This window comes from Chionomys nivalis, chromosome 12 (genome assembly GCF_950005125.1).
Source record: "Chionomys nivalis chromosome 12, mChiNiv1.1, whole genome shotgun sequence".
In the NCBI taxonomy this organism is placed as follows: domain Eukaryota; kingdom Metazoa; phylum Chordata; class Mammalia; order Rodentia; family Cricetidae; genus Chionomys; species Chionomys nivalis.
Window position 1 is genome coordinate 43,880,813 of NC_080097.1, and position 26,765 is coordinate 43,907,577.

Here is a 26,765-nt window from a genome sequence, read left to right on the forward strand (position 1 = left end):
TCCTCCCATCTTGCCTTCTTCCCTTCTGCCACCTCCATTAGGAACCTGGAGGGAACCCAACACTATGGGAAGACGAAGAAAGGGCCAATATAGCCCATGGGAGACCTCTCAGAACAACATGTGAGTGTCCACTTTGTGGTATTGTCCTCCGCCCCACTCTACTCCCTCTCCCCCAACTTTCATTTGTCAACCAAATATTTATTAAGCATCTACTATGTGCTTGTTGAAGCACGACAGGAGCATGGCGAATAGTTAAGAGACCCCTTTGGATGTGCATGTCTCTTCCAAAGGCGGCTTCAGTACTGGAGGACAGAGAGAGCGCACTGTGACCAGCAGTGTGTGTCTTGAGTTACTAGAGGAGCGCAGGAGAAGGTCAGGGAACTCAAGATTGATAGGGGGTGTTAGTGGAGGACTTCCTGGAGGATGTGACATCCAGGCCATTTTTAAAGGATGATTAAGCATTTTCCAGTATAGGGGGTGTGGGTGAAAAGTGTCTTTGAGTCCGGGGGACTGTTTCCACAAAAACCACGCCTCCTCATGGGGACCTGGTAGTGGTCTTAACCCTGGGTAGGGAGCTAAGAATAGCCTGGTTATCCTGACTGTGCTGCTTCTTCTTATCTGGGCTCTGCATCTCCAAGTGCCTCAGCCTTTGCTCAAGATTTACTTCTGAATTGTTGCTAATTCTGAGTGGGGATACCCCCTGCTCCAGTGGGCACGCTGCTCTTATCACAAGCTCTGGTTGTGTATGTGCATGGTAACTCCAAGAGGAGACAGGCACCGTGGACATGGGCTGATCAGTTTGGAAGGCTGAACTGCCTGCTAAGTACATAGAGCACACAGACTGGAAGAGGGATGAACTCAGGGGTCCTGCCCAAGCTGGGCTGGCCTTGGCAGAGCCAGAGAGAGCCATGGAAAGGGGGCAGTGCTGGGACTAGCCTCCCCAAGAACTAGGATGGAGGCTTCTCTCTCCAGCTAACCCCCTGGCCTAGAAGCAGGCATCTGCCCACAGGAAAATGGCAGCCAGGTGATGGCCTGGCTTGGCTGTGGGGAGGGAAGGAGGAAGTGACATCTGAGGACAGGTTCAAGGGGATTTTAGGTCACAGACAGCCGTGGTGAGGAAAGGGATGCTGGGGGTCTGGGACAGGAAATGTTGAAATTAAACCTATCTTTGTGTCACAGGAATCCCTAAGGCGGCAATGAAGCGCTGCTTCCAGGGCAAGGAAGGGAGGCCATGGCAGGGCAGTGCCTATGTCACCTGGAAGGGCCATGCAGATGACCATCTAGCTAGTGAGGTGATGGATCAGGCAGCGGAGACTCTAAGCTGCAGGAAACGGGCAGAAAGGGGTATAAGGAAGAAGGGAAGAATGGGGGTGAGGTGGGCAGAAACACCAGGCCTGAGAAGAAGCCTGAAGCAAAGAGAGCAGTCTCCAGAGCTGGGCTTGTAGGCTCTGGTGACGGAGGTTGCTGTCGTGCAATGACAGCTGCTGCCTGCTGCTGTAGGAAGGGGCACACAGAGGGTCATTGGCAGCTACTGGTTGTCGTTGAAGTAAATCTGGCCTCAGGGATTTGTCAATAACTTTGTCATTGAAAAGTTACACAGATAAAGTTGGGCATTGGTGGCTCACCCCTTTAATCCCAGCACTCTGGAGGCAGGGACAGGCAGTTCTCTGAGTTCGAGGCCAGCCTGGTTTACAGAGCAAATTCCCTGACAGCCAGGGCTACACAGAGAAACTCTGCCTCAACAAACCAAGAGAACCTGGTGGTGGGGGAGAGGTTGGGCAAAGAGATAAGGTAAGCATGGTCCCAGAGCTGGATAAGGAGCCTGGGAAGAGGAGCTGCACTTGTTTCTGAGGAAGTTCAGCCTGGAGGATAGCTGCCATATCAAGACAGGACTGAGTTGGCTCTGACTGGGAATGCTGGAAAGATGAGGTGACAGGAAGATCTCTCTCTCAGTTAGGGTTGCTATTGTGATGAAACACTGACCAAAAGCAAGTTGGAAAGGAAAGGGTTTATTTGGCTTACACTTCCACATCACTGTCCATCACTGAAGGAAGTCAGGACAGGAACTCAAAAAGGGCAGGAACCAGGAGGCAGGAGCTGATGCAGACGCCATGGAGGGTGCTGCTTACCGACTTGCTTCACATGGCTTGCTCAGCCTGCCTTCTTATAGAAACCAGGATCAATTGAGTCTTCCCCTATTGATCACCAATCAATCCCCTACAGACTTACCTATAGCGCCGTTTTATAGAGACTTTTTTTCAGGTGTGGTTCCCTCCCTCAGATGACATTAGCTTGTGTCAAGTTGACATAAAGCTATCCAGCACAACTCCTGCTTGAAGAAAAGCCAAAAGCAGGGACTGGAGACTGTGTACCCTGGCAGGAGTGGTGATCCAGGCCACTCTCCTGAATATGATCAGGTTTACAATTTCATTTACATTGGTCCAAGACTGGACCCAAAACCTGCATCTTGGACCTATCCATGATCCAGCCTGCCTTTCTTTCCCAAGGAGAAGAGGCATTGGCTACAGAATTACAGGCTCAGAAGCACACCTCCACACCACCTCTAGCAAAGGAGAGTCCTGTTTGTCTACTCAGCATCACACAAGTGACAAGCTGCGGGACACATGAAAGGTGGCACCAGCATCCACCCAGAACCCAGCTGGCTCTTTGGAGCCAGGTGAAGAGACCCAGGGTATGGGTGGAAAGGGCCCTGGCTGGATGCACAGACCCAGAGAGGTTTCACACTGTGTTTTCCTTTAGTACACTCGCTCTTAGGAGCATAAGCAATGGAGTGAGGCTCTCCCGTACCAAATACAGGCGGAAGGACATAGCTGAGCGAAGTCCAGCTTCTTTCCTAAACAGGTGTATGAACTAGTGTTTGTTCTATGAAGCTTGAGTCTGAACACGAGTTCTAAGGAAGCACCCCCAGTCACAGCCAGCCTTCTTCCTAGCTCTGGGTAGGTGCTGGAGGTGGGGGAGCATCCCCCAAGAGTAAAGTATTATCTACGTACCAAACGATGATTAAGTGAGCCTGAACGTACACTTACCACACACCCCCTGATGGGCAACTTGCAATCATAGGCACTCACAGACAAGAGACATGTTTCAGACAATACAAATTTGCTTGGGGCAAGGTTTCCCTGTGTAGCCCAAATTGACCTCAAACTTTCCATCCTCCTACCTCAGCCTCCTGAGGTTGGGATTACAGATGTGTATCACGGAACCTGGCCAATATTCAGTTTTTATTTAACTTTGCGGAGGAGTAGTAAATTTCTCTTTCTTGTCATATTTTACATAAACTAATATTAAAATGGATCTGCATTCTCAAAGAACAAGTCGGAAGTGTGATAGAGGGTTGAGATGGGAGCTTTGCCAGCCTGGTCTTTAAAATCTGTCCAGAGATAATCGACAAGATTTTAATTTCTAACCGTCCAGACCATCCTAACAAAACAAGCCTTGAACAAGGAAGTTTCCTTCTGATGAGTAGAATGGTTGGTATTTGAATCAGCCCGTTTTTATTTTCAGTGTTTGCAGACAAGGTTTTGCTAGGTAACCCAGGCTAGTCTTGCACTCATGACAATCATCCAGTTTCACCCTCCCAAGGGATTACAGCCACCACATCTGACTTGAGTTACTGCATGTTACAGAAGAGCACCAAGGGTTTCTCTGGCTAACATTTCCGCGGCAACAGGTTGGGATGGGGACCTCTGAAGATGGTACAGGTATTCATACAAGAAACTCAACAAAAGCTCCGAGAGCCAGAGTTGCAGGGCTGATGCAGGAAGGAAGGCCCTTGAGTACTCGGGAAAACTCCCAAGGAGACAGAGGACATGTACTGAAATGCAGTTGTGTGCCACTTACTAATGGAGGCTTGGATGAATTCAGGGAAAACAGGAAAATCTTCCCGTGCCCCTTGAACTCGCATTCCCAAGGCGCACCAGGAAGAGATTCTTCCTAGCCTCCTGGGGAAACCGTGTGAGAGTCCAGTAAGTTTTTCAGGCTGGCCAGGTCAGTTACTGGCCACCATTCGCGGCTCCCGGGGGAAAGAGGGAGGAAGCACAAAAAGCAGCAGAGCAGCGGCGGGGCGTGCCCGGGCCTGGGGGCGTGCTCAGGGTGTGGCCTCCGGGTGTCCAATCCCCTTCGCTCCCCTTTCCACCAACCGCGCGCCGCTGTGGGCGGTCTCTGTCACAGCAACCGTTCCTGGGTGCAATTTTTTTTTTCCTTTTTTTCCCTTCTCTTCCCCCCCCAACCCCCCCTAACTTTGCTTTTTTTGTGAATGAAAAAAGGAGGTCGTGAGCGGTCCCCGGGACTGCGGCGTTCGGCGTCTTAAGGCTGCGCGCGTGCGGCGGCCTCGCCCGGCACCTCGCTCACCAGCGCACCGCCCGCAACCTCCGCAGCGCAGCCGGGCGGCGGCGCGGCCCAGCGGCCGGAGGTCCGAGCGGCGGCGCGCAGTCCGGCTCCACGAGCCTCCATGACATTGGGCGCCCGGGGCGCGCGGAGATGCTGATCCGGAAGAGGCAGTGGCTGCAGTGCAGCGCGCGAGGCTGCTCACGCGCCGCGGTTCGGCCTGGGCTGCTGTGCCAGAGTTTCTGATCGCACCCGAACAGGGACCCCAGGAGACTGGATCCCCAGCACAGAGCAGCGGCGTCGGCGGCGCCCCAACTTGCTTGCACGCGCGGAGTGACCCCAGACATCTCACTAAAATGAGCGTGCTTAGCAGGAAGAGATGTGTTCCCTACACTAGAAATTACCCCGTCACATGTAGTGGTGTAAGTACATGATTGATTTTTATTATGGCCGGGTTGCAAGCAGCCTCTGCAAACGCGCCGCCTCGCCTTGGCTCAGCCTTCAGCGCCCTCCCCTCCTGCCTGAGCCCCTCCTGCCTTTTCCCCAAGCTCCACTGTTCTTCTGGGCTCTTGCTGAGGCTGCTCGATTCAGAGGAGGAGAGAAACTAACCTTTCTTGGGTGTTTTTAGGGGAAAGTATATGCCTTGCATTGGCGTGGTGTGCCCCTCCCCCTTCCCTATTTATTTCATTTAAAAAGAAATGTGTGTGCAGAGCACCATGTTAGGGGGAAAATAAGAGATCCAGAGTGGTAGAGGTGTACCTCCCCCCTCTCAAAGCCAATTGGGGTGTTTGCTGACGGTTGTTGAGATCTTTCTTTAGAGTCAACTCCACTGTGGTCTGCCCAGCTGAGTTTTGGCAAACTACTGGTGGAAATGTTGAGCTTTGTTTGTTAATGTTTGGGTATCCTCGGATTGAAAAGGTTTATCCTGTATTTAGGCTTCTGTTTTTGTTAACGTGATCATTCAAGATCCCTTTGGGCCTTGCTTTACGTTTTCTGCGTGGGGAGGATCCACCCCTCCACCTTTGCCCATATTACAATGTCAGCTTCCCCAGTGGGAGCTCCTTTAATTCCGAATCCAGCCTTCCTTTGCTCCTCTCCTCCCGATTCTCCCTTTCTATCCATCTTCCTTGATTTTTACTTTCATTTTCTCTATTTTCCTCCCTTTTACGTTTTTTTTTTTTTTTGTAAGATGCAGGATGTGGGATATTGGTTGCTAGGAGACAAGCCAGGCTCCCAGGGAGATTGTCGTTTCCTTGACAACCAGACTAGGGCAGCCACAGATGAACAAGCCTCCTATCAGCTGTGGGAGGGAAAGGGGGGCTTTTGAGCTCTGCAAAGAGTGTGTGTAGGGGTGCGGGGGTGGGAATGGGAGCCCTTGAGGTTTGTGGGTAATCCAAGCACACCTTCAGATCTGTCCTGGACAGAGTACAGAGAACTGGGAAAGCAGTTGTGCAGAAGACTGTGAAGAGGGGAGTGGTGGTTTGGGGACAAGAGTTGGGGGAGGAAGTACCGGTGACTTTGGGATTGTCAAGGAGTGGAGTGAACTGGAGGTTGTGGTACCCAGGGCAGGGCAGAGGATGGTCAGGAGTCTCTGAAGGAATGGGGCTGAGGCAACTGTGAATGAAAGTCTTGAGTCACCGAAGAAAAGAGTTGCCAGAGGGGAGAGGGCAGTGGTACCATCATGAGTGCTTGTACCATTGTGCACTAGCAGCAATCCAGAAAGTAGGAATAGTCTAGAGCAGAAATTATATTAATATTGGCATGCTGTCCCCAGGACAGGATCCTCATTTAAGATAGACCCGATTAGACAAAAAGTTCTGCTGGCTTAATTGGGCCAGCCTGTATCTTAAAGAGAGATATAATTACACATACGGATATGCAATCTAGCATTATATAATACCATATTACATAAGAAGACAAATGCCTCCTTTCACCCAGGCTCTCTTGGCATGAATTTACCAAAACTCAAAAAATTTCTCCCAACACCCTCGTACCCATTTTCTGGAGGCAGAGACTGATGTCCACAAAAGGTGAAGAGGTTTGCCTCTTTCTAGATAGGACAATGAAGCTTGCTGTTGCAACAGGGATGATGACCAAAAAAAGGGGGGGGGGTTGGTGAGTGTGTGAAGGGGCAGCCGGAAGGGGAATGGGCTGGAGTGTTCAGGTTAGGTGGCAGTTCAGGCAGACCGCTTCCTAAACTCATGGCTAGTGTTTACCACTCTCCTACTTGTTGGCTCGCTGTCCCCTCCTGAACTCTGGAAGCAAAATCACAAGGTGTGCGTGAGCGCTATGTCACAAAGCAGCTGAACTTGGACGTTGGACTTAAGAACCCAGGCCCCGCCTCTGTGCCTCCTTCTCCTGTTTGCTTCCAGACCTACATGCTAGTGAATCAAAACCACACAAGGAAGTTCTGTTGCCCTCTGGGTTTCTGTCTTCATTCATAGGCGAGATTCTGCTTTTCTTTCTTTTTTGTTATCCATCTCATAAGGCAGAAACCACACCCATTTGGCTCTTCCTGGTGCCCACCCATCCCTCAGCTGTCTAACTTGAGACTAGGAGCTGTCGAGGAGGATTTTATGTCCTCAGTTTAGAAGAGAGGAGAGGTAGCAGAGAGCAGAAGGCTATAACAGTGCCTGGCGGACAGGACCAGGAGGGAGCAGGAATAATGCAGAGAGTTGCCATAGAGACCTGGTCAGAGCTTGGTGACAACCCCTTGGAGTGGAAGGGTCCAGACCCTGTAAAATTCCAGGGAGGAGGAGGTGTCTGTCTCATTGAGAAGTCCTTGCTGCACTTTTTGCTTAGGTTGCTGAGCTGCATCCACTTGCACAGATCCCAGTTGCCACATTACTTGAGGATTTCAGTTCTGCATTCCTGCATGTTAGCATCTAGTTACAGCCTGCCAGGAACAGTGCTCCTCTGCTGCTGCTGGTGGTGGCTTGACTCTGGTCTTGATGGCTCAGCAGGACAGTGCCTGGGCGGCCTCCAGAACTCTCCTGGGGTCAGCCTTCCTGTACCTGGGAAGGCTTGCACCAGGTAGCTCTAGCCCCGAGACATCTTGCTGTATACAGGGAAGGAGCAGGGGCAAACTGCTAGCCCTAAGCACCTCTACCCTGTCCTTACTCCCTTCCCATCCTTTTAGAAGGGTACACGCCAAGGGAGAGACTGTCCTCAAAGTCTCCTCAAACTGAGGGCCTCAGTGTTTTAACCACTGTTAACTCCAGAAGTGCCTTCTATCCACTCATCTGCTCAATTACTCTCTGAGATGGACATACTACTTCTTTGCCTCTTACCAAGGGAAACTGAGGCAGAAGTTTAGGCTAAGCTTGACCCTCAGCTTCCTCCAGCACCCAGTTCCCCACACAGACAGTTTGTCTAGCTTCTACTCAGAGACCCAGAGGAATGAGGATCTTCCAATCTAAGCCTCTTCCTCTGTAGGAGGTTCGAAGGAGGTAGATCTTACTCTTGGGAGCTGGATGTAGCTGGCATGCGGCAGGTAGCCCAGATAAGGCATGGGAAGGTCCAGGGACCATAGAGTAGGTCTAGGACTCCCTCCATCCCTATCTCAAAGTAGGTCTGCAGCTGAGAAGACACATAGGCAATGAGAGAGAACCAGCATGGGGGGGGGGGCTTGTAGATTCAGCAGCTACATAGAAGGCCCTCTACTTAGAGGCGCTGCCAGATAAACCGCTCCTAGCCCATACAAGAGAATAGGGTAGGAGGATGGAAGTGAGCAGTCTGGGTCTTGGAAATTTACCATATGAGAGGGCCAGGGGAAAACAGGGAAAGCTGGGAGAGCTGCTGCCCAGCCCTGACATGTCCATTAAATTTTAAAGTGACTCTGCATTGGAGCATGCTGGGAAGGGGTGGGGACCTGGCCCCATGTCTGCTTCTCTCAGCTGTTTGTTCTGCTGCTGCTACAGCCCCAGGGAAGAGGAGGAGGGAAGAGGATGGGTAAGCTACCAGGCAGATTCCCTCTCTCTGGAGGAGTGGGCTGGGGCCAGGTGCAAGGCAGTTTCTGCCTTGGGATCTCTCACAGACTGTGTTCATCCAGAAAGCCAGCTGCAGGATGGTGGGGGACCTTCTGATGGTGCTCAACTACTCAGCCTGAATGAGCGCCTATCTCCTAGGGCCTGCAAAGCTACTTCCCTGAATGCTGCCCACTCCTCTCTCTTCACATCGGCGTTAATGCTTGACAGGGCCACAGAGCCAGCGGAGGAGGACTGCTTGTGTTGACCCTGGTCCTCAGGGGTATAACATGCCAAACTGTCCTGATTCCTCCTTTCCTGCCCCCTCAGGTCCCAATTAATGGATTCTGACATGGATTATGAAAGACCAAACGTAGAGACCATCAAGTGCGTGGTGGTGGGGGACAACGCGGTGGGCAAGACCAGGCTCATCTGTGCCCGGGCCTGCAATGCCACCCTCACCCAGTATCAGCTTCTTGCCACCCATGTGCCCACAGTGTGGGCCATTGACCAGTATCGAGTATGTCAGGAGGTAAGACTACAGGCCCTTGGTTGGGGGGTCCATTCTATGTATTTTGAACTGTAGGTGAGTGTCTCTAGAGCTCATGAGAGGCCCTAGGGATGGGGCAGAGGTGAATGAAGTAGAAGGAGCTCCCGGAGAGAGATCTGAAGGAAGTCTTTGATCATTTGTGTTTTCAGCGTTGTCCTGGTTACGGCTTCTATTGCTGTGATGAAACACCATGACTAAAAGCGAGTTGGGGAGGAAAGGGTTTATTTAGCTTACACTTCCAACACTGAAGGAAGTCTGGACATGAGCTCAAGCAGGGTAGGAACCTGGAGGTAGGAACTGATGCAGAGACCACAGAGGGTTGCTGCTTACTGGCTTGTTCTTCATGGCTTTGCTTAACCTGTTTTCTTATAGAACCCAGGATCACCTGCCCAGGGATGGGCCTTCCTCTATAAGTCACTAATTAAGAAAGTGATTGATGGGCTGGGCCTTCCCCCATCAATCACTGATTAAGAAAATGCCCTCCTGCGGCTAGATCTTACGGAAGTATTTTCTCGATTGAGGTTCCCTCCTTTCAAATGACTAGCTTGTGTCAAGTTGACATAAAACTAGCCAGCACAATTGGGTAAGCCGGTGGCTAGGTTTCTAGCTTTGGCTGTGTACCATGTCCTGTGCAATCACAGCCCAAAGTGATAACATTACCTTCTCCAACAATAAGTGTGCTCTCTTGAGGTCTCGCCTGCTTCTGCTCACATGGAGACTACCCTCCTTATTGATTCTCCAGAGATTTCATGTGGACAGCAGGTTGTGCAAGACACACGTGCCCGTACTGTCCTCCCCGTCAGGGTTGAGCTGACATCTGCCCCAAGAACCATTGTCCTGTCTCCCCCATGCCCAGGTGCTAGAGCGCTCCCGAGATGTGGTAGATGATGTCAGTGTCTCCCTGCGCCTCTGGGACACCTTTGGAGACCACCACAAAGACCGGCGGTTTGCTTACGGAAGGTAGGGAGCCATACTGGAGAGTTTTCACTCTGTTCTGGGGAACTTAGTAACTCAGTGCAGTAGAAACTGTGAGAAAGGGCTAGAGGGGATATAGCGGTGGGCATAGCATTCCCTGAACCTGCAGGCATCCCGGGCTTGGATGCCTGGTTTGAGGCCCAACTCTGCAACCTACAGGCTCTGAGCAGTTCCGGGATGACTTTTCTCACCGTGAGATGGTGATCATTTCTTTCTTCCTTTTTGTTTTCTTTCAATATTGGACATTGAACCTAGAGCCTCAGGCATCATAGGCAAGTGCTCTACCACTGAGCTATGTTTGTCTCTAACCCTTTGTAAAGCTAAACACACAAGCAGAGAACTTTATTTTGAGACAAGGTCTTCCCCAGTTGCCTAGATTGGCCTTGAACTAACTGTTGCCCAGGCAACCTTGAACTGGAAGTTTTCTGCCTCAGCCTCCCAAATATTTGGCCTGTACCACCAGGCCTGGAAAAATAGTAAGTTGTGTATGTGTGTGTGTATATACACACACACACACACACACATATATATATATGTATGTATGTTTATGGGCATATACATATTCATGTGTGTGCAAATTGGCGGGGAGAGAGCCTTGCACCCGTGTGTGTAACTGTGGAGGCTAGAGGACATCAAGATGTCTTCTTCCAACTTAGTTTTTTTGAGACAGCCCCCCCCCCCAACAGGGTTTCTCTGTATAACAGCCTTGATTGTCCTGGAACTTGATTTGTAGACCAGGTGATAACCTGCCTCTGCCTTTCAGGTGCCTGGGATTAAAGGCATAGGCCACCCTGCCCGGCAAGACAGGGCTTTTTACTGAATCCAGAGCACACAGTTTTGGCTGGTTTTGCTGACTAGAGAGCCCCAGGGATGCCTCCCTCCTCCATCTCTATACTGGAGATGCTTACAGTTACGCTTGATTTTTTTATGTGAGTGTCTGAGTACTTAGGGATCTGAACTTAAGTCCTCATGCTTGCATAGAAATCATTTTACCCACTTAGCCATATCCCCAGACCCCAGATGATAATTTTTAACTCACAAGATAGCTATGAGGCCAAATGAATTTTTGTGCTTTAAAATGGCTACATACATTATAGTGACGATTGTGGGAGATGATGTAAGTAGGTTCATAAAACTGGGGTAGGCTGAGGTGGATCAGGAGCAAGCAGACATGTGTTCCTCTTTTCAGGGGCAAATGGACCCCCACCAACTTTCTCGGCCTGTAACTTTTCTCTCCCTCCCCCCCAGATCCGATGTGGTGGTTCTGTGTTTCTCCATTGCCAACCCCAATTCCCTCCACCATGTCAAGACCATGTGGTACCCGGAAATCAAGCATTTCTGCCCCCGAGCTCCTGTCATTCTGGTGGGCTGTCAGCTGGACCTTCGCTATGCTGATCTGGAAGCCGTTAACCGGGCCAGGAGACCCTTGGCTAGGTAGGGGTACCGGCGCTCAGGGAGAGGGAAGGGGCATAGGGGCAGAGCATTGTGATGGCTCCTGGCTAAGCCCTGAAGTAGTCCCACTGACCCTTACATCTCCTTCCATTTGGAGCAAATTTGCATCAGAGTCAATAACAAGCATGCTTCATTCATTCATTCATTCACTCATTCACTCACACACGCACTCATTCATCCTTCTCAGTCATGTATTCCACCGTGGGAGCAGTCCTGTACTATATCCCATGACAAAAGACATCTAGGAGAAGACATGTTTGAGAATATTTATAGGAAAAGGTCTTATAATTTCATGATGCTAATATAGTTGGCTCTTCCTATCATGGTTTCCACATCTGTGGGCCCAGCCAGTGTGAGTGGGAACGTCCAGACTCCCTTCGCCCCGTCCTTATTCCCCAACTAAAGCGTGATAGCAACTGTGGCAGTGGTTTCTCGACCTTCCTAATGCTGCAACCCCTTAATTCAGTTCTTCACGTTATGATGACACCCCCACCATAAAATTATTTTTGTTACTACTTCCTAACTGTAATTTTTCTGTTATGAATCATCGTGTAAATGTCTGTGTTTTCTGATGATCTTAAGAGATTCCCATGAAAGGGTCATTTGCTGCCCCCATAGGTTGCACCCCACAGGTTGAGAAACACAGAGCCATAGCCTAGCATTTATATTTCATAAGCAATCTAGAAGAGGTTTAAAGAATAGCAGAGATACGCACAGGTTTTATAACTACAATGGCATTTTATATGAGGGACTTGAGTTTCCACAGATTTGGAATCTGAAGCGTATCTTGCAACTGGTCCCCTTCAGATACCAAGGGACTTCTGGGAGTAGAGTAAAGAGTGGATGCCTCCAGCCTGGGAAACAATGGCCAGGCTCCCTCCGCCACCAACACAGTTGTTTTCCCTTCTCCCACGCCCCAGGCCCATCAAGCCCAATGAGATCCTCCCCCCAGAGAAGGGTCGGGAAGTGGCCAAGGAGCTGGGGATCCCTTACTACGAGACCAGCGTGGTGGCCCAGTTTGGTATCAAAGATGTCTTTGACAATGCCATCCGGGCCGCACTCATCTCCCGCCGCCACCTGCAGTTCTGGAAATCTCATCTGCGCAATGTGCAGCGGCCTCTACTGCAAGCACCCTTCCTGCCCCCCAAGCCACCGCCCCCCATCATCGTGGTGCCCGACCCCCCCTCCAGCAGTGAGGAGTGCCCCGCCCACCTCCTGGAAGACCCGCTCTGTGCGGACGTCATCCTGGTGCTGCAGGAGCGCGTGCGCATCTTTGCCCACAAGATCTACCTCTCCACCTCCTCCTCCAAATTCTATGACTTGTTCCTCATGGACCTGAGTGAGGGGGAGTTGGGGGGCCCCTCAGGGCCAGGGGGCCCCCGCCCAGAGGACCATCGGAGCCACCCTGAGCAACACCACCATCATCACCATCACCACCACGGGCGGGACTTCCTGCTTCGGGCAGCCAGCTTTGATGTGTGCGAGAGTGTGGACGAGCCTGGGGGCTCTGGTCCTGCTGGCCTCCGGGCTTCAACCAGTGATGGGATCTTAAGGGGTAATGGAACGGGGTACCTGCCTGGCAGAGGGCGTGTGCTTTCTTCCTGGAGCCGAGCTTTTGTGAGTATCCAGGAAGAGATGGCGGAGGATCCTCTGACCTTCAAATCCCGGCTTATGGTGGTGGTGACGATGGATAGCTCTATTCAGCCGGGACCCTTCCGGGCTGTTCTCAAGTACCTGTACACAGGGGAGTTGGGTGAGAATGAGCGAGACCTCATGCACATCGCCCACATTGCCGAGCTGCTAGAGGTCTTTGATCTACGTATGATGGTGGCCAACATTCTCAACAACGAGGCCTTCATGAATCAGGAGATCACCAAGGCCTTCCATGTCCGCCGGACCAACCGGGTTAAGGAGTGCTTGGCAAAGGGCACCTTCTCAGGTATGGGACATGTTTGAAAGACAAGGGGTTCTCTGTAGGAAACTTCTGAGGGCCCTAGGTTATCCCCTTAGTATTGGGAGTTGGCTTCAGCTCCCAATGCCCTGAAAATATGGTTGTCCTCCTGTACAAGCCAATGGCTTGATTGGGACTCCTATCATGTGACTCCAGAAGTCAGGTGGGTGGTCAGGACCCAGTGATTGATCTTGGGGTTGATTCTTCAGCATTCCAAGCCTGTGTCCTTACGTGACGCCTCTTCTCCTCCTGACAGATGTGACCTTCATCCTGGATGATGGGACCATCAGCGCCCATAAACCCCTACTGATTTCCAGCTGTGACTGGATGGCTGCCATGTTTGGGGGGCCATTTGTGGAGAGTTCTACCAGGGAGGTGAGGCTGGAGATGGGAAGGGAGAGGATGGGAGAGACGTTTGCATCTTTGAATTTGAGACAGCATCAGTTTATGGCACTTGCCTCAGCTTTGGTCATGTTCTAACCACAGTGATGGACTCAAAACAAGTTATGAGATGCTTCGGATAGCTAAGCGTTTTTCAATATTGCAGGAGAGGGAATTACAACATCTTAGTCGTTTGGAAAACTCTTCCCTGTATATCTCATTTAATTTACCCAGACATACATATAGCAAGCCGAATCCATTATGCGCAGAAAAGGGATACCCTGAGAAGTTATGCAACTTGCACAATGTTGTGCAACTAGAAGAAAGTGGGTAGGTCTAGAACTCAGGATTGACAAGTCCTTGCCTTGGTTATACTCTGTTGGTTCCCTGAGACACACAGAAGCGCACAAAGAGCCTGTGTTTCAAGCTGAAGTCAGCAGTGTCTGCAAGGAAAGGCTTTATTTTTTATTGAGCTGTGGGGAGACCAACAGATCAGGGGACAATGTCACTGAAAAGGGGTTTGATATAGATCCCAAGGAGGGGGACTACACCCTGTGGGGCCCCATAGGGAAGATCAAGAGTCAGCCAGGACGTGGAGGTGGAGGTCTCCTGGTGTCTGATACCAGGCTCTGGGGGAGATTACAGCAGGAAATGGTAGACTGGGGTGTGAGTGTAGCAGAGGAGGCCCCACTTGCAGGCAGGTCCTTTGCTAGCTAGCTCTAGGAACTGGCTGACCAGGCTGGAAAGGACCAGCCAGGCTCTAGGTGCCAGAGCATCAATACAGAATATAAAAGCACGGAATGAATACAGACGCCTTGCTCTCCGAACAGTGCCCAACCTCAGCTGACCCATCCTCCTCATTTGCTACCCTCTCGAGTATGAGTTCAACCTATAGCTGGAAGGGGTTTGTTGATGAGCTTTAGAAATGTTCTCCTGCATTTGTTCCCTCTTTTTCATCCTCCCAGACAAGCAGAGCAACCCTTGGTTTCCCTTTATCTCTTTCTGCTGGACCATCAATTGCCCATCACTCTCTTATAGTTCACAGGATTCTACTTTGTACAGTGTATAAAATTTAAAGTATGCCCATTCAGTTTTCCCAGCTGGTCTGTAATTTCTTTGGAGAGCAGGGGCATGGCCTTTGACTTCTGCCACATACTCCTGCCACCCCCACCATGGTTCCCACCCCTTTGACCATGCTCACCAGATCCTTGACTGAAAAACCGAACTAAGAGCAATTAGTGATCACGCTGGGTGAATTGGAATATGAGCTCCGTAAGGTTTCTTGAAAGGAAGTGAATAAGGAAAAAGAGCTGAATTGGTCTCTGACGTGGGAGCAGGAATTGGACATATAAGATATGGGGCCAGGATTCTTTGAAGCCTCAGGGGCCCGTGTGCCCTGGGCATTTCCCAGCACCACAGACACATTTTAAAGCTCCACCTGATTCCCAGCAAGTCCAGAGAGACGCGCATCTGATGAGAAAGCAGTTTTTGTTTCCCTGCTGCTCTGATGAGATCCCAGAGGCCCCAAGCAGCAGCGTCGAGCAGACTGCTGGTTCCCTTTGCTCATTCCGTAGCCCACTTTAGCGGTTCCCTGCAGGCGCCAGGGGCTTGGGGGAGTAGCTGACCCAAATGGCCCCTTCAAGCATCCTCTGTCCCAGAGTGCCTTCAGAAGATGCCAAGAATCTAGGTCCCTTTAGAAGACGCCAGAGCCCCGCTCACTAATGCTATCAGGTCACCGAGGCAGGGTGCCAAGGTTATGAGAGTTCCCCAGGAGGATTCAGGAACAACCCAGGAAGCTAGTTGGTTGCGGGAGACCAGCCCACCGAGTTAGGTCTTCATCTGCCAGGACTGAGTTATTCTGGGCTTCCCTAGACATCATGGCGCTTGCCTGCTCCTTCCCACCCTAGGTGGTGTTCCCGTACACGAGCAAGAGCTGCATGCGAGCCGTGCTGGAGTACCTCTACACGGGCATGTTCACCTCCAGCCCAGACCTGGATGACATGAAACTCATCGTCCTAGCCAACCGCCTCTGCCTGCCGCACTTGGTCGCCCTCACAGGTAACTAACTATAGTGTACGGACCTCCCTGGGACAAGGCCATGGAGACCCCAGGGAGTGATTATGTATCTTTTGTTACCTCTCTCCTCCTGGGGACACACTGGGATGCCAAGGGGAAAAGTGCTCTTAGAATTCAGTCTGCTGGGGGCTGGAGAGATGGCTCAGTGGTTAAGAGCACTGGCGGTTCTTCCAGAGGATCCGGGTTCAATTCCCAGTTGCCACATGGCAGCTCACAACCGCTTGTAATTCCAGTTCCCGGGGATCTGACACCTTCATATAGACATACATGGAGGCAAATACAAATGCTCATTAAAAAAATTCAGTCTGCTGGCCTGTGTAGATTTTTCCTGCGTACATAGATGTGCAGTGTGTGTGTGTTGGTGTTACTGGGATGATGGGTCACCTTAGAGGTCTCGTGACATCACAAAATGGTCTCTGTCGGTGATGACACTTTGACCTTCACTCAGGCAAGGTTAAGAAGTCCCAGGGAATAGGACATATCTCTGCTGCTGCTGCTGTATGTTTCTTCTCCTGATCAGCTTCCTGGTCTTTTCTTCTTCCTCTCCTTCTTCTTTGACTCCACCTTTTCTTCCTTCTTCTCTGCAGAAACATAAAGCAAGCATTGACTAAGCTGTTGTTGTTCCTGGTAAGGCTTGTGAAGGCTGGGCCTGGTATTACGGGCTGTAATCAAAGCTAACAGGAGGCAGAGGTAGAAGGAGCCTCGGTTCAAGTTTCACCTGAGCGACAGAAGTTTCATTATTCTGGGCGGTTTAGCAAACCTTGTCTCAAAAAAAGTGGGGTAGCTCAGAGGTGGCATTTCCCTCCTTGTGAAAGACCCTGGGTTTAGTTCCTAGTAACATACACACACACACACACACACACACTGGGGGAGGCAGGCAGGAAAAGAGGAGAGATTATGAGAGTCATAGCTCAGCTTTTAAATGAGCCAATCTCAGAAGCCCTCAAGGCAAAGGAAGATGTGGGCAATTGGTAGATGCAGCTGTGGGCAGCTGGGTGCCCTCAGTGGGAAAGGCGTCTAAAGATGGAGACCCAGGCAGCTTCTGTTGATGGTGGGGTTGGTGTTTGTGTTGCTGTTGACTTTGATCCTGGTGTCAGCACTGAGGTCAAGACAGGTCAGGAGAGGGCAGAGAGAAGAGCTTAGAACTTGAGTCAGGATTTAGACAGGGGCTGGTGTCAAAGCTGCTGGAGCCCTGGGCGATTAGTTGAGGTTAAGGGCAGACACCGGGGAGACAACAGTCCTGTGAGGAGAGGAGAATAAGAGGGGACATGTCAGTCACAGCCAGAAGGCAGAAATCATCGAGCAGGATAGAATATTAAAATTCAGGCCTATAGGGGGAGTCCAGTGACCCAAGCTAGGGGCAAGAGGGACTTTAGGGGAGGGAGTCAGAGCCGCATCTCGGGATTGTTGTTATAGCACCCTTTGGTGCCCATGGGAAATAGTGATCTTTCCAGAGGCCATAACATTTCAGATTCTGACATGCAGTAATTCCATTTCCAAAAAGCTGTCTCTAAAGTAATCACCTCAGGGAAAAACTAAACCCATAAAGATATTTCTAGGAGTTCTTTTCACTAGGGCAGGAATTGGAAGCCAGTCAGAGAAGCACCCCTGTTTAAGCCCACATAGGTGATTTTCACATGGCTGCCATTTAAAATATCAAATTGTGCTGCCCTGTGGGAGGCCTTGCAGGAAATAACACAAAGCAACATCTAATTACTTTACCCCAGAAACGATCCGTGAAGTTAGAAACTGCACAAAAGCATGACTGTGCTTAAGGATCGATGGGAGCAGCTGAGTTTCAGGTGCTCGGCGAACGTACAGAAAATGTAATGGCTGTACGTTTTCTGAGGCCGTCCGTTCATACTTGAACTTGCATAATATAGCAAAATCCTTTTCTAATCTTGATGGATGTCAGGAACTTGAGCCTCCCTGGCACACCAGGAGTTAGTTCCCACCCTCTCCCCCCCATTACAGTTCCTCTCCTGTCCCTCGAGGAAACCACACCGCCTGGCACTCTTAGAGAATTCTCAGACTCACTTCCTGACAGTCTATAGTTTTATCATCCGAGCATGCTTCCTTTAAATGCTATAGCTTAGTTTTATTTGTGTGTGTTTTCTTCTGAATTTTGTTTAATCAGTGAGTACCTGTCCATTTTAAAAACAACAACAACAACAACAAAAAAAACCTCCCTAAAGTTATTTGTTGAAAAGCACACTGTCATAGTTTGCTGTTTGCTCCTGTGATATTTATTTATTTATTTATTTATTTATTTATTTATTTATTTTTTTGGTTTTTCGAGATAGGGTTTCTCTGTGGTTTTGGTTCCTGTCCTGGAACTAGCTCTTGTAGACCAGGCTGGTCTCGAACTCACAGAGATCCGCCTGCCTCTGCCTCCCGAGTGCTGGGATTAAAGGCGTGCGCCACCATTGCCCGGCCTGATTTTTTTTTTTTAAGACTAAAACTAACTTAGGGAAGGAAAGCATTTATTTAGCTTATAAGTTACAGTCCAGCAAACAGACACTTGAGTAGGATGTACAGAGTGAAAGAAAGGTAAAAAAGCCCTGAGGCAAGATGTAGATGAAGAGAAATAGATTGATTTAAGCTAAGGCCAAGCAGTCCTAACTAATGCGAAGTCTCCATGTCATGACTTGGGAGCTGGTTAGAGACCCAAAAGAAAGCCGGCTGCATTCTCTGTTCCCAGGTTAACTCTAGTTTGTGTCAAGCTGACAGAAAGTAGCCAGCCCACCCCAATGCTGGTCCGTTTTAATACATTTCCTTATTTGCTGTGTGTATGTGGTGGTCTGCGGACAATTTTTGGGAGTTGGTTCTTTCCTTCATTCTATGTGCTTTGGGGATCAAACCCAAGTGGTCAGGATTGGCAGCAAGTGCCTTTACCTCCTGAGCCACCTCTCCAGCCCTGTCTGCTCTTTTGGTCTTGTAGTTTTCTGTGATCTAGATTTTTCCTTCCTTCCTTCCTTCCTTCCTTCCTTCCTTCCTTCCTTCCTTCCTTCCTTCTTTTCATCCTCCGAAGGCTAGATTTGCTTCATTCTTTGATCTTCTTGCCTCCACCTCATGAATGCTGGGATTATAGGTGTCACCACCACACCTAGCTTATGCGGTGCTGGGATGGAACCCAGGACTTCATGCGTGGTAGACCAGTACTCTGCCAACTGAGCTATAGCCCTGGTCCCACAATTCCAAGTTCAATGGTGTAGGTAATAGAATTCTCTCCACACCATATTTCTTGTAAACTTTTCAATTTAGAATCTAGATCCTGGAGCACTTAAAAAAAAATCAACTGCCTGATAGGTTATTTCTCTTCTTCATCAAGAGGCAAAGATTGCCTGGTTTCCTTTTGTTCTGGTTTTAGCAGCTTTTGAGTCTATCAACTAATTAGGTGCAGCAAAAAGGTTCCACCCTAGCTTAGCCATTCCTTCTTATCCGAAGTGAGACACACCCATCGCTTACTGTTTGGTTACTCAGTAATTGAGTTTCTGTAGGAAAGGCAGTAATTCTTGGTCCTTTCCTTTGATGTAAAAGTTTTTGAGATATAGCACCCACCTTTGAGGTTGACCAACGTGTATGTATGTTTAAAGTATTATCGTGAACAAATTTGGTAAGTTTCGCTTAATTGTATTTATTCTTTTGTTTGTTGTTTTTAAGGCAGGGCCTTATAAAGCCCAGGCTGGCCTTGAACTTGCTGTGTAGCTTAAGCTGGCTTTGAACTCCTGCTCCCCCTGCCTCATCCTCCAGAGTGCCAGGATAGTAGACATGTACCCCCACAACCAACGCATTTATTTATTGAAGTTCAAATACTGTACTTTTAACCGGTAGCAGTCTCTTTACGTTTGCTCTGACGTCCTGGGCTTCCTTGCTGTCTGAAATGAAAAGATATCTTTAGCTCCACCCGTACCTTTATGCTTCAGACCTGGGATCAGCCATTTCTCCAAAACACTCTGGCTTCTTTGTGTTGATGAACCCAGGGCCCTGGACATGCTAGAAGTCCTGGTTTCTTATGGTTGACAATGGAAAGACTCACTGGTCTTGTGATACTTCCTGCTTCCTGGTCTTTCCTGTGGGAGGAACTGGGGAAAATGTACTCACCTTTTAAGGATAAAAAATGACCTCATGGGTTTATTTTGATACTTTTAATTAAATTTAGGGTGAAAGGAGTTTACTTCCACCATATAAATGTTTTCATGTAAACTGGAAGATTAATGTACCGTTTGTTAATAAAGTTTAAGTGAATATCAATAAGTAGGTTTAACCCAGCTCTAGATCAGAGTTCTCAGGTTATTTTCATTTGCAAAGACATGAGGCCCCAGGCCCTCTTCCTTTGTGTGGCTAATTGTACTGAGGATTGTGACCCTGTCATATCAGATTATATGGTGGGACATATGTAGTTTGAAAAGACCTCTTAGTAAGCTTAGCATTTTTTTCATTTGTTCTCCCTACCCCACTGAGGTCTTCCCCGCAATGGGAACAAACTTCAAGTGTCCCTTGGACTTTCTGGTCTGTTGGGACTTATCTAGTACCTGATCGGTTTGAACCCCTCTCTGCAGCAATCCCCTGATGTTGTACATAAGCACTGTGGGTTCTTTGCCATGTTTCTTCAGCTGATTCTTGGCTCTATGTGTGTGTCACAGAGCAGTACACAGTGACCGGGCTGATGGAAGCAACCCAGATGATGGTGGACATCGATGGGGATGTCCTTGTGTTCCTGGAACTGGCACAGGTATCATGGCAGGGAAGAGATGGACGAGGCTTGCCTCCAGGCACTCTCTGCCCATAGGCAGAGTATAGGGCTCTGGGAGGTGATAGCTGGGGTGGCAAACAGCCTTGGCTCACTAGCTGGGTGGGGTTTATGCCATCTGATATACTAGGAAGCAACTAGAGAACTTTTGGATATCTGCAATGAAAGCTGGCCAAGAAATGGAGGGACCGAAACCATAGGTCATCAGAGGGGACCCCAGAATAGGACTGGGGTCATCTAGGGAGTACTGAGGAGTCCTCTCTGAAGTTTACTGCCTGCCTCCTTATTGCCAAACAAAGGAGTCACAGTGCCAGGAATTCAGTCCTTGAGTGTGCCTGGTGCCAGGTTTCCTAAACTTGGTTGCACACTTCTTAGTGAGGACTGTTTGTCTGCAGATGGGAGGAGAAGGGGCCCCGGTGGGGTAAGAGCTGAGGACAGATGCCAGAGGAAGGGCATGGGACACAAATATCAGTAGCACGGTTTGTGGGGTTGGTACTAAGGTCCAGGAGCCCACATCAAGCACTGTCTTCCTCGGTTCTGGGTTAACTCGCTTATGAAGGTGAGCCCTTTATGACTGCAGAGCATCTGCAGGCTCTGCCCACTGCTGCTGCTCCATGGGCCTGGGGCCTCTTTGCAGAGTCCCTGCTCCAACAGGGGTGCTTTTCTGTACCATTCACAGTTCCACTGTGCCTATCAGTTGGCTGACTGGTGTCTCCACCACATCTGCACCAACTACAACAACGTGTGCCGCAAGTTTCCCCGAGACATGAAGGCTATGTCCCCAGGTGAGTTTCTATGCCAGCCCCTGCAGCTCCTGCAGCTCCTGCAGCTCCTGCAGCTCCTGCAGCAGGAGCTAACCTGGACCGTGGGCTTGGTGCTGAGCTGGGGCTACCTCCTAACTTAGCGCCGCTTACATTGTACTGTAGAAAACCAGGAGTACTTCGAGAAGCACCGGTGGCCGCCAGTCTGGTACCTGAAAGAAGAGGACCACTATCAGCGTGCGCGGAAGGAACGCGAGAAAGAGGACTACTTACACCTGCGGAGGCAGCCCAAGCGGAGGTGGCTGTTCTGGAACAGTCCCTCATCACCGTCCTCCTCAGCAGCGGGCTCGGCGTCCCCGTCCTCCTCCTCCTCGGCCGTGGTCTGAGATGCAGCCACCCACTTCTGATCCTGCTGCTGTTGTCCTCATTAGCCCTTGTCCTTCTGCTCTTCTTTACCATCCTCTCCACCCGACAGGGCACGAGGGAACTCACCTAACAAGGGCCCTACGGGCAGAGCCGTTCTCACCAGCCAATGTGGCTCAGGCCAAGAGGAGCCCGGCCCTGCAGATCAGAACAGGGTCCACCTCCAATTCCAGGCAGAGCAGGAAGACATCTGCCCCGAGGTGGGGAGCAGGGCGGAGCTCAGAGCTCTGGTGTTTTCTCTCTGGACTTGACAATAGAGCCAATGGAGGAAAACTTCCCTGGACGTGGGCTTGTCTGTATTGGTCTCTGCTTTGGCCGGGGAGGCAGTTTCCTCCCCATGTTTTTTTCACCAACAGACTTGAGGGTAGCACGTATTCTGTGCAGGGTTACAAGAGTTCCGTGAGCATTAAATACCCCGCTTGAGAAGTCAGGGTAGGAAAGAAGTCTGCAGAGCCCATGTCATGAGTTATGGCTGCTGGGGGCGGGGGAGGATGGTGTAAAGTGCATCCTGCTAGCATCTTTTAGGGGCCACAGGCTATGCACATCTAGCGGCAGGTGGCAGCGTTGATTTAGGGTTCAGGTTTGAGGGCGGTACCTCTTAGTCCTATGAGATTTCCTCTACCTCGCCCCTCCTGCACTCCTCACATTTTGAACGTGAAAGGAGAAGGGGGAAGGGTGGGCGCTTTGCTCAGCAATCCCATGATCCTTTAGGCCTCTTCCCCTGTCTCTGGGTAGCGCTGCTTTTTTATGGGGCAGGGCAAAAGCAGCCCAACAAATGACAACCAAACTCAAAAGGAAATCACCACCAAGACCACTCTATCCTCTGTATCCTCCCCACCCCGTCCCGCCCCAAAGATTGAAGTTCCAAAAAGAGACCCTGTAGGGTATGCATTTTCCTAAAGCGGAACTCAGGCCTTTACAATAATGTGGACACAAAGGGCTAATGGTCCCAGCTACTGCAATGCCTTTCGGGAGAGGACTCAAGTCCCCTCCATATCCGAGGATGCTGTTGCCCAAGGTTGCAGGCTTGCAGGGAAGGTTTTAGCTTCCAGGCCTAAGTGACTTTGGACCTTTTCCATCTTGATGCAGGCTAGCCTTCTCTTCCAAGGGTGACTTCACAGGATAGATGGGAGCTTGTGCTTCCGGGGATGGGATGGGCAGGGTGGGAGGCGTTCGGCAGGGGTTAAGTGTCAGGAAAGGACACACTGGGGAACAGGCCACACAGCACGACCTGGTACTGGCTGAGGATAAAGGGAAGGAGAGAGCGGGAGAGCTGAGCGGGAAGGAAACGATGTTAGTCCAGGGAGGAATCTGGGTGACTGAAGAATGTACACAGTGACTTGAAGCCCCCATGGGACAAACACTGGGCCTCAGTTGACCCTTTCCATTTCGTAATTATAATCCATATTCAGCTCCTTTGACCATATTTTAGACTTGAAGTGGAGGTACAGGGACCTGGATAGGTTGCTTAGGTCTGGGATTAAAGCAAACCCAGAAACAAATGCAACCCTACAGTTGTATGGTACTGGGACCTAGAGTTCTGATCTTGTGTCAGAAGGAATAGGCAGTAGCCCCTCTCACCTGGTACTGAGCCCCATAGTCTGAACCTGGAACCACCAAGACTGCAGCTGCCTTGTGGTCAAGGCCTCCAGAGTCGCTGGCTGGGGAAGTGTGTTGTGTGCTGCCCTCTGCTGGCTAGTGTGCCCTCCTGCAGCTGAATTCTAAATGACTTCAAGTGTGAAAGGGCATGTCAGCCTGCCTCTCATCCCTTCCTTTGAGGACAGAGAGAGGGATGCATCTCCTGGGAGCTAAGGAAGAAGTAGAGTCCAGTCCTAAAGAGCAAGGGGAATCAGGTCTCTCAATCGAGCATCACTGGTGAGGAGGATGGACAGGCCAGTGGGAGAAAGGGAGGATTTATGGAGTTGGAGGGAGGTCAAGGAAGACCATGCCTCACCCAGGCCAATTTACCCCTCAGGGACCCACCCCCAATCCTCACATCTGTCAGAGTGTCAGGTAAGCCCTACCGTCTAGTAGAACCACCCGGGGGGGGGGGGTCTGTGAATGAGCAGACGAGAGGACATGCAAAGCCCCTTAGTCCATGGGTGCTCTGGATTCCAGGGAGACAGAAGCAGGAGATACTTCAGTGCGGGGCAAGCCTGTGACATGAAAGCCCCCCAGCAGGGGTCAGTGACACAAGAACATGCTCCCCTGGACTATGTCACTCAGTATTGTGTTAGCGGATGGGGGCACAAACAAACAAACCCACACCTTTTTATATAAGGTTTCATATTTAATTTGGTCATGAATTCATAATACATGAGTATTTTGTACCTAATGGCATGCCTTGTTTTGCTTTGTTACCAACACATTGCCAAAAGAGACAAAGGGCATCAGATGTGAGGGTGGCACACACACCTACTGTTGAGGCTGGGGCTGGTTATAGAGCCCAGCTAGCCCAGATGTACAATGTCAGCATAGAACACTGATGCGGAGACTACTCAGAAGTGGGGGTCTCCCTCCTGAAGCCACAGCAACAAGACACTACAGCATGCCTGGGAACAGCCACCCCCAGGCGCTGTCCTGCTGTGTGACTGGAGTCTGTTGGAGGAGGTTTTGCCGGAAGGAGGGCTGAAATAATGAGGAACTAAGGAGGGTGTTCAGCGGTTTGGATCACTCACTCTTGCAGAAGACCCGGGCTTGATTCCAAGCACCTACATAGTGGGGTCAAAACCGCTTGTAACTCCAGTTCAAGGTGATCGGATGCCGCTGTCTGAGCTATGCGGGCATCAGGCACGCATATCATGCACATATATGCAGGAAAAACACTCATAAAATAAGTAAAAATAAAAACTAACAATATTAAAATAACAAAAATAGGTGAGGGCCAGGTATGGTGGCATACACATTTGATCCCAGAACTTAGAAGGCAGCTGTGGGCAGACCTCTGAGTTGAAGGCCATTCTGGTGTACATAGTTCAAGGTCAGCTAAGGCTACATATAGATTTAGACTCTGTCTCAAAAACAAGTTAGTTTTTAAAAACAATAGGAATCCAAACAGGACAAAAATCGGAATGTACCGGTTCTCCAGAAATCCCTATCACAGTGTTTTAAAAATACTGATTTATGGATACGGTGATGAACCTATCCATTTGTAATTCCAGCTCTGAGGAGGCTGAGGCAGGGCAGTTGTGAAGAAAGACAGTCTGGCATTGATAGCCAAGACCCAGACTCAAAACCAAAACCCAACGAACTGGCATTTCAGTGTTTACTACTGCACAATGGTCCTCAAGGATGGGTTTCTGTGCTCCAATGTGCCCCAGGGCTAGATTCACTAGAACTGAGAATTCATAAGTTGGTAGTATTTCACATTCATACGTACTATCCCTGAGGTCATATGTACCATCCCTGAGGGCATGCAGACAGCAGAGTAAGCCTCTGCTCCCTTCTCCCTTGATCCCAGGAAGGACTGAGTCACTAACCTTAAATGCAGACGAGCTGATTGGGCACCTCTAGCCTAACCTATCTCCCATCTCCTCACCCTGGCCGTAGATGGGAAGTATGGGAAGTCCAAATAAGAACCAACAGCATAGCATTATAAAAGGGCACTCGTGAAATTGGCTTGCATGCCTAGGACCACAGAATCGTGCAGCTTTTTAGTCCAAGAAATGGGGCCTCAAAACAAGAGGAGTCAAAGATATCCCAAACCAAGGTTGACAGTCCGAGACTCCTTGGAGTGTCGCTGAGTCCACGTGGAAAGGTCAAAGAGGCTGGAGAAGGGTGTCCACTGGTGATGGTGGCAGCAGCGACAAATTGTGAAGAATGGAGTTTGCGAACACTGGCCGACTGCCTTCTCCCTTTCATTCCATTCATGCCCCAGCCTGTTGGATGGTGCTACTCAATCTATGGCAAGCCCTTCTATCTCACTGCCCTTCTACATGTCAACCCTCTGGAAATGCCCTTACAAACAAACCCAATGTGGGCACTACAATCTCATAGGCACCTCTCAACTTGGATTTCAAAAATTACATTTATTTATTTATTTATTTATTTATTTATTTAGTGTGTGTGTGTGTGCATCCGTGCTCATGCCACATCATGAGCCAGAAGATAACTCGTAAGAATCTGTTCTCGCCTTCCATCATGTGGTTTCTGGGATAGAATTTGGGTCATCAGGCTCAGTGGCAAGCACCTTTATCTGCTGAGTCATCTCCCTGGCCCAGCACCTCTCAATCTAATCAAGATTATCCATCATAAATGGCAAATCATGAACCAGCCATTTCCATCAGTGTGGATACAGTTCTCAAGTCTCTACGTACTTGGTGACACCTATCTGTAAACATGTATTTATATATACCTATATAGTTGTCTGGTACCCAGAACAATAAGACAAAAACAAACAGGAATATAAAGTTGTAAAGTTTAAAAGATCCAGTTATACACACCTAGACAGATTAAGTCTATGTAAAGAAGGACTGGACCCCAAACTAAGGAGAATCCAGGCCATGAGACAAAACAAAAGTTGCTTCTCTGGGATCTCAGAGGCACTTGGAGCCAGGATGCCACTTATTCCCCAGCAAGTGGTAGAAAAGGGGGTGAGGAATGGGTCACCCCAGATAATGCTTCTTATGTTCCCTATGTGTCCAAACCAGCAAACTCAACTTAAGGAAGCGAGAAATCTGGACGCCTGGGAGTTAGAAGTTCAAGACAGGAACAAAGGCAAGCCAGGATGCTGGAGATGCATCTTAGTGTTCAGATGCTTGCCTAGTGTTCATGAGGTTCTGGGTCCAGCTTCCAGTATGACAACAATACAGTAATATGATACAATAAATACAGATAAATACAGAAAAATAAAATAAAATTAATTCCAGTAACACTAGGCCTGATGTAGCTTCTTCTTCTTTTAAGACAGGTTTCCACTCCATCCTGGCTGTTCTGAGTTCACCATATAGACCACTTGAACTCATAGAGATTCTCCTGCCTCTGTCTCCTCAGTGCTGGTATAAAAAATGAGTGTCATCTTGCCTGGCTCCGCTGTAGCTTTTTGATAAATGAACTTTCCAGATTTCACTACATTGTCTTTGATTGTGTCCAGGGCATACCTCTCTTTCACAGCTTTCAAGGCATCCAGAGA

At 49.6% G+C, this 26,765-nt stretch overlaps 2 protein-coding genes across 2 annotated transcripts in view; one reads left to right on the top strand and one right to left on the bottom strand.

Moving 5' to 3' along the window:
* The first annotated feature begins 4,260 nt into the window (after positions 1 to 4,260).
* Rhobtb2 (Rho related BTB domain containing 2) lies at positions 4,261 to 23,969 on the top strand. The gene is made up of 10 exons (XM_057786199.1): positions 4,261 to 4,769; positions 8,643 to 8,844; positions 9,719 to 9,822; positions 11,086 to 11,271; positions 12,210 to 13,228; positions 13,497 to 13,615; positions 15,529 to 15,679; positions 20,344 to 20,432; positions 21,130 to 21,235; positions 21,377 to 23,969. Exons 2-10 carry the CDS (start codon positions 8,653 to 8,655, stop codon positions 21,595 to 21,597), a joined length of 2,187 nt encoding a protein of 728 aa, XP_057642182.1. The 5' UTR covers positions 4,261 to 4,769; positions 8,643 to 8,652; the 3' UTR covers positions 21,598 to 23,969.
* A 1,732-nt stretch (positions 23,970 to 25,701) lies between these two features.
* Positions 25,702 to 26,765, bottom strand: part of LOC130885240 (tumor necrosis factor receptor superfamily member 10B-like) — a 45,515-nt gene continuing 44,451 nt past the window's right edge. Inside the window, 1 exon segment of the mRNA XM_057786679.1 lies at positions 25,702 to 26,764. Coding sequence (XP_057642662.1) covers positions 26,595 to 26,764 — 170 coding nt within the window. The 3' untranslated portion in view covers positions 25,702 to 26,594.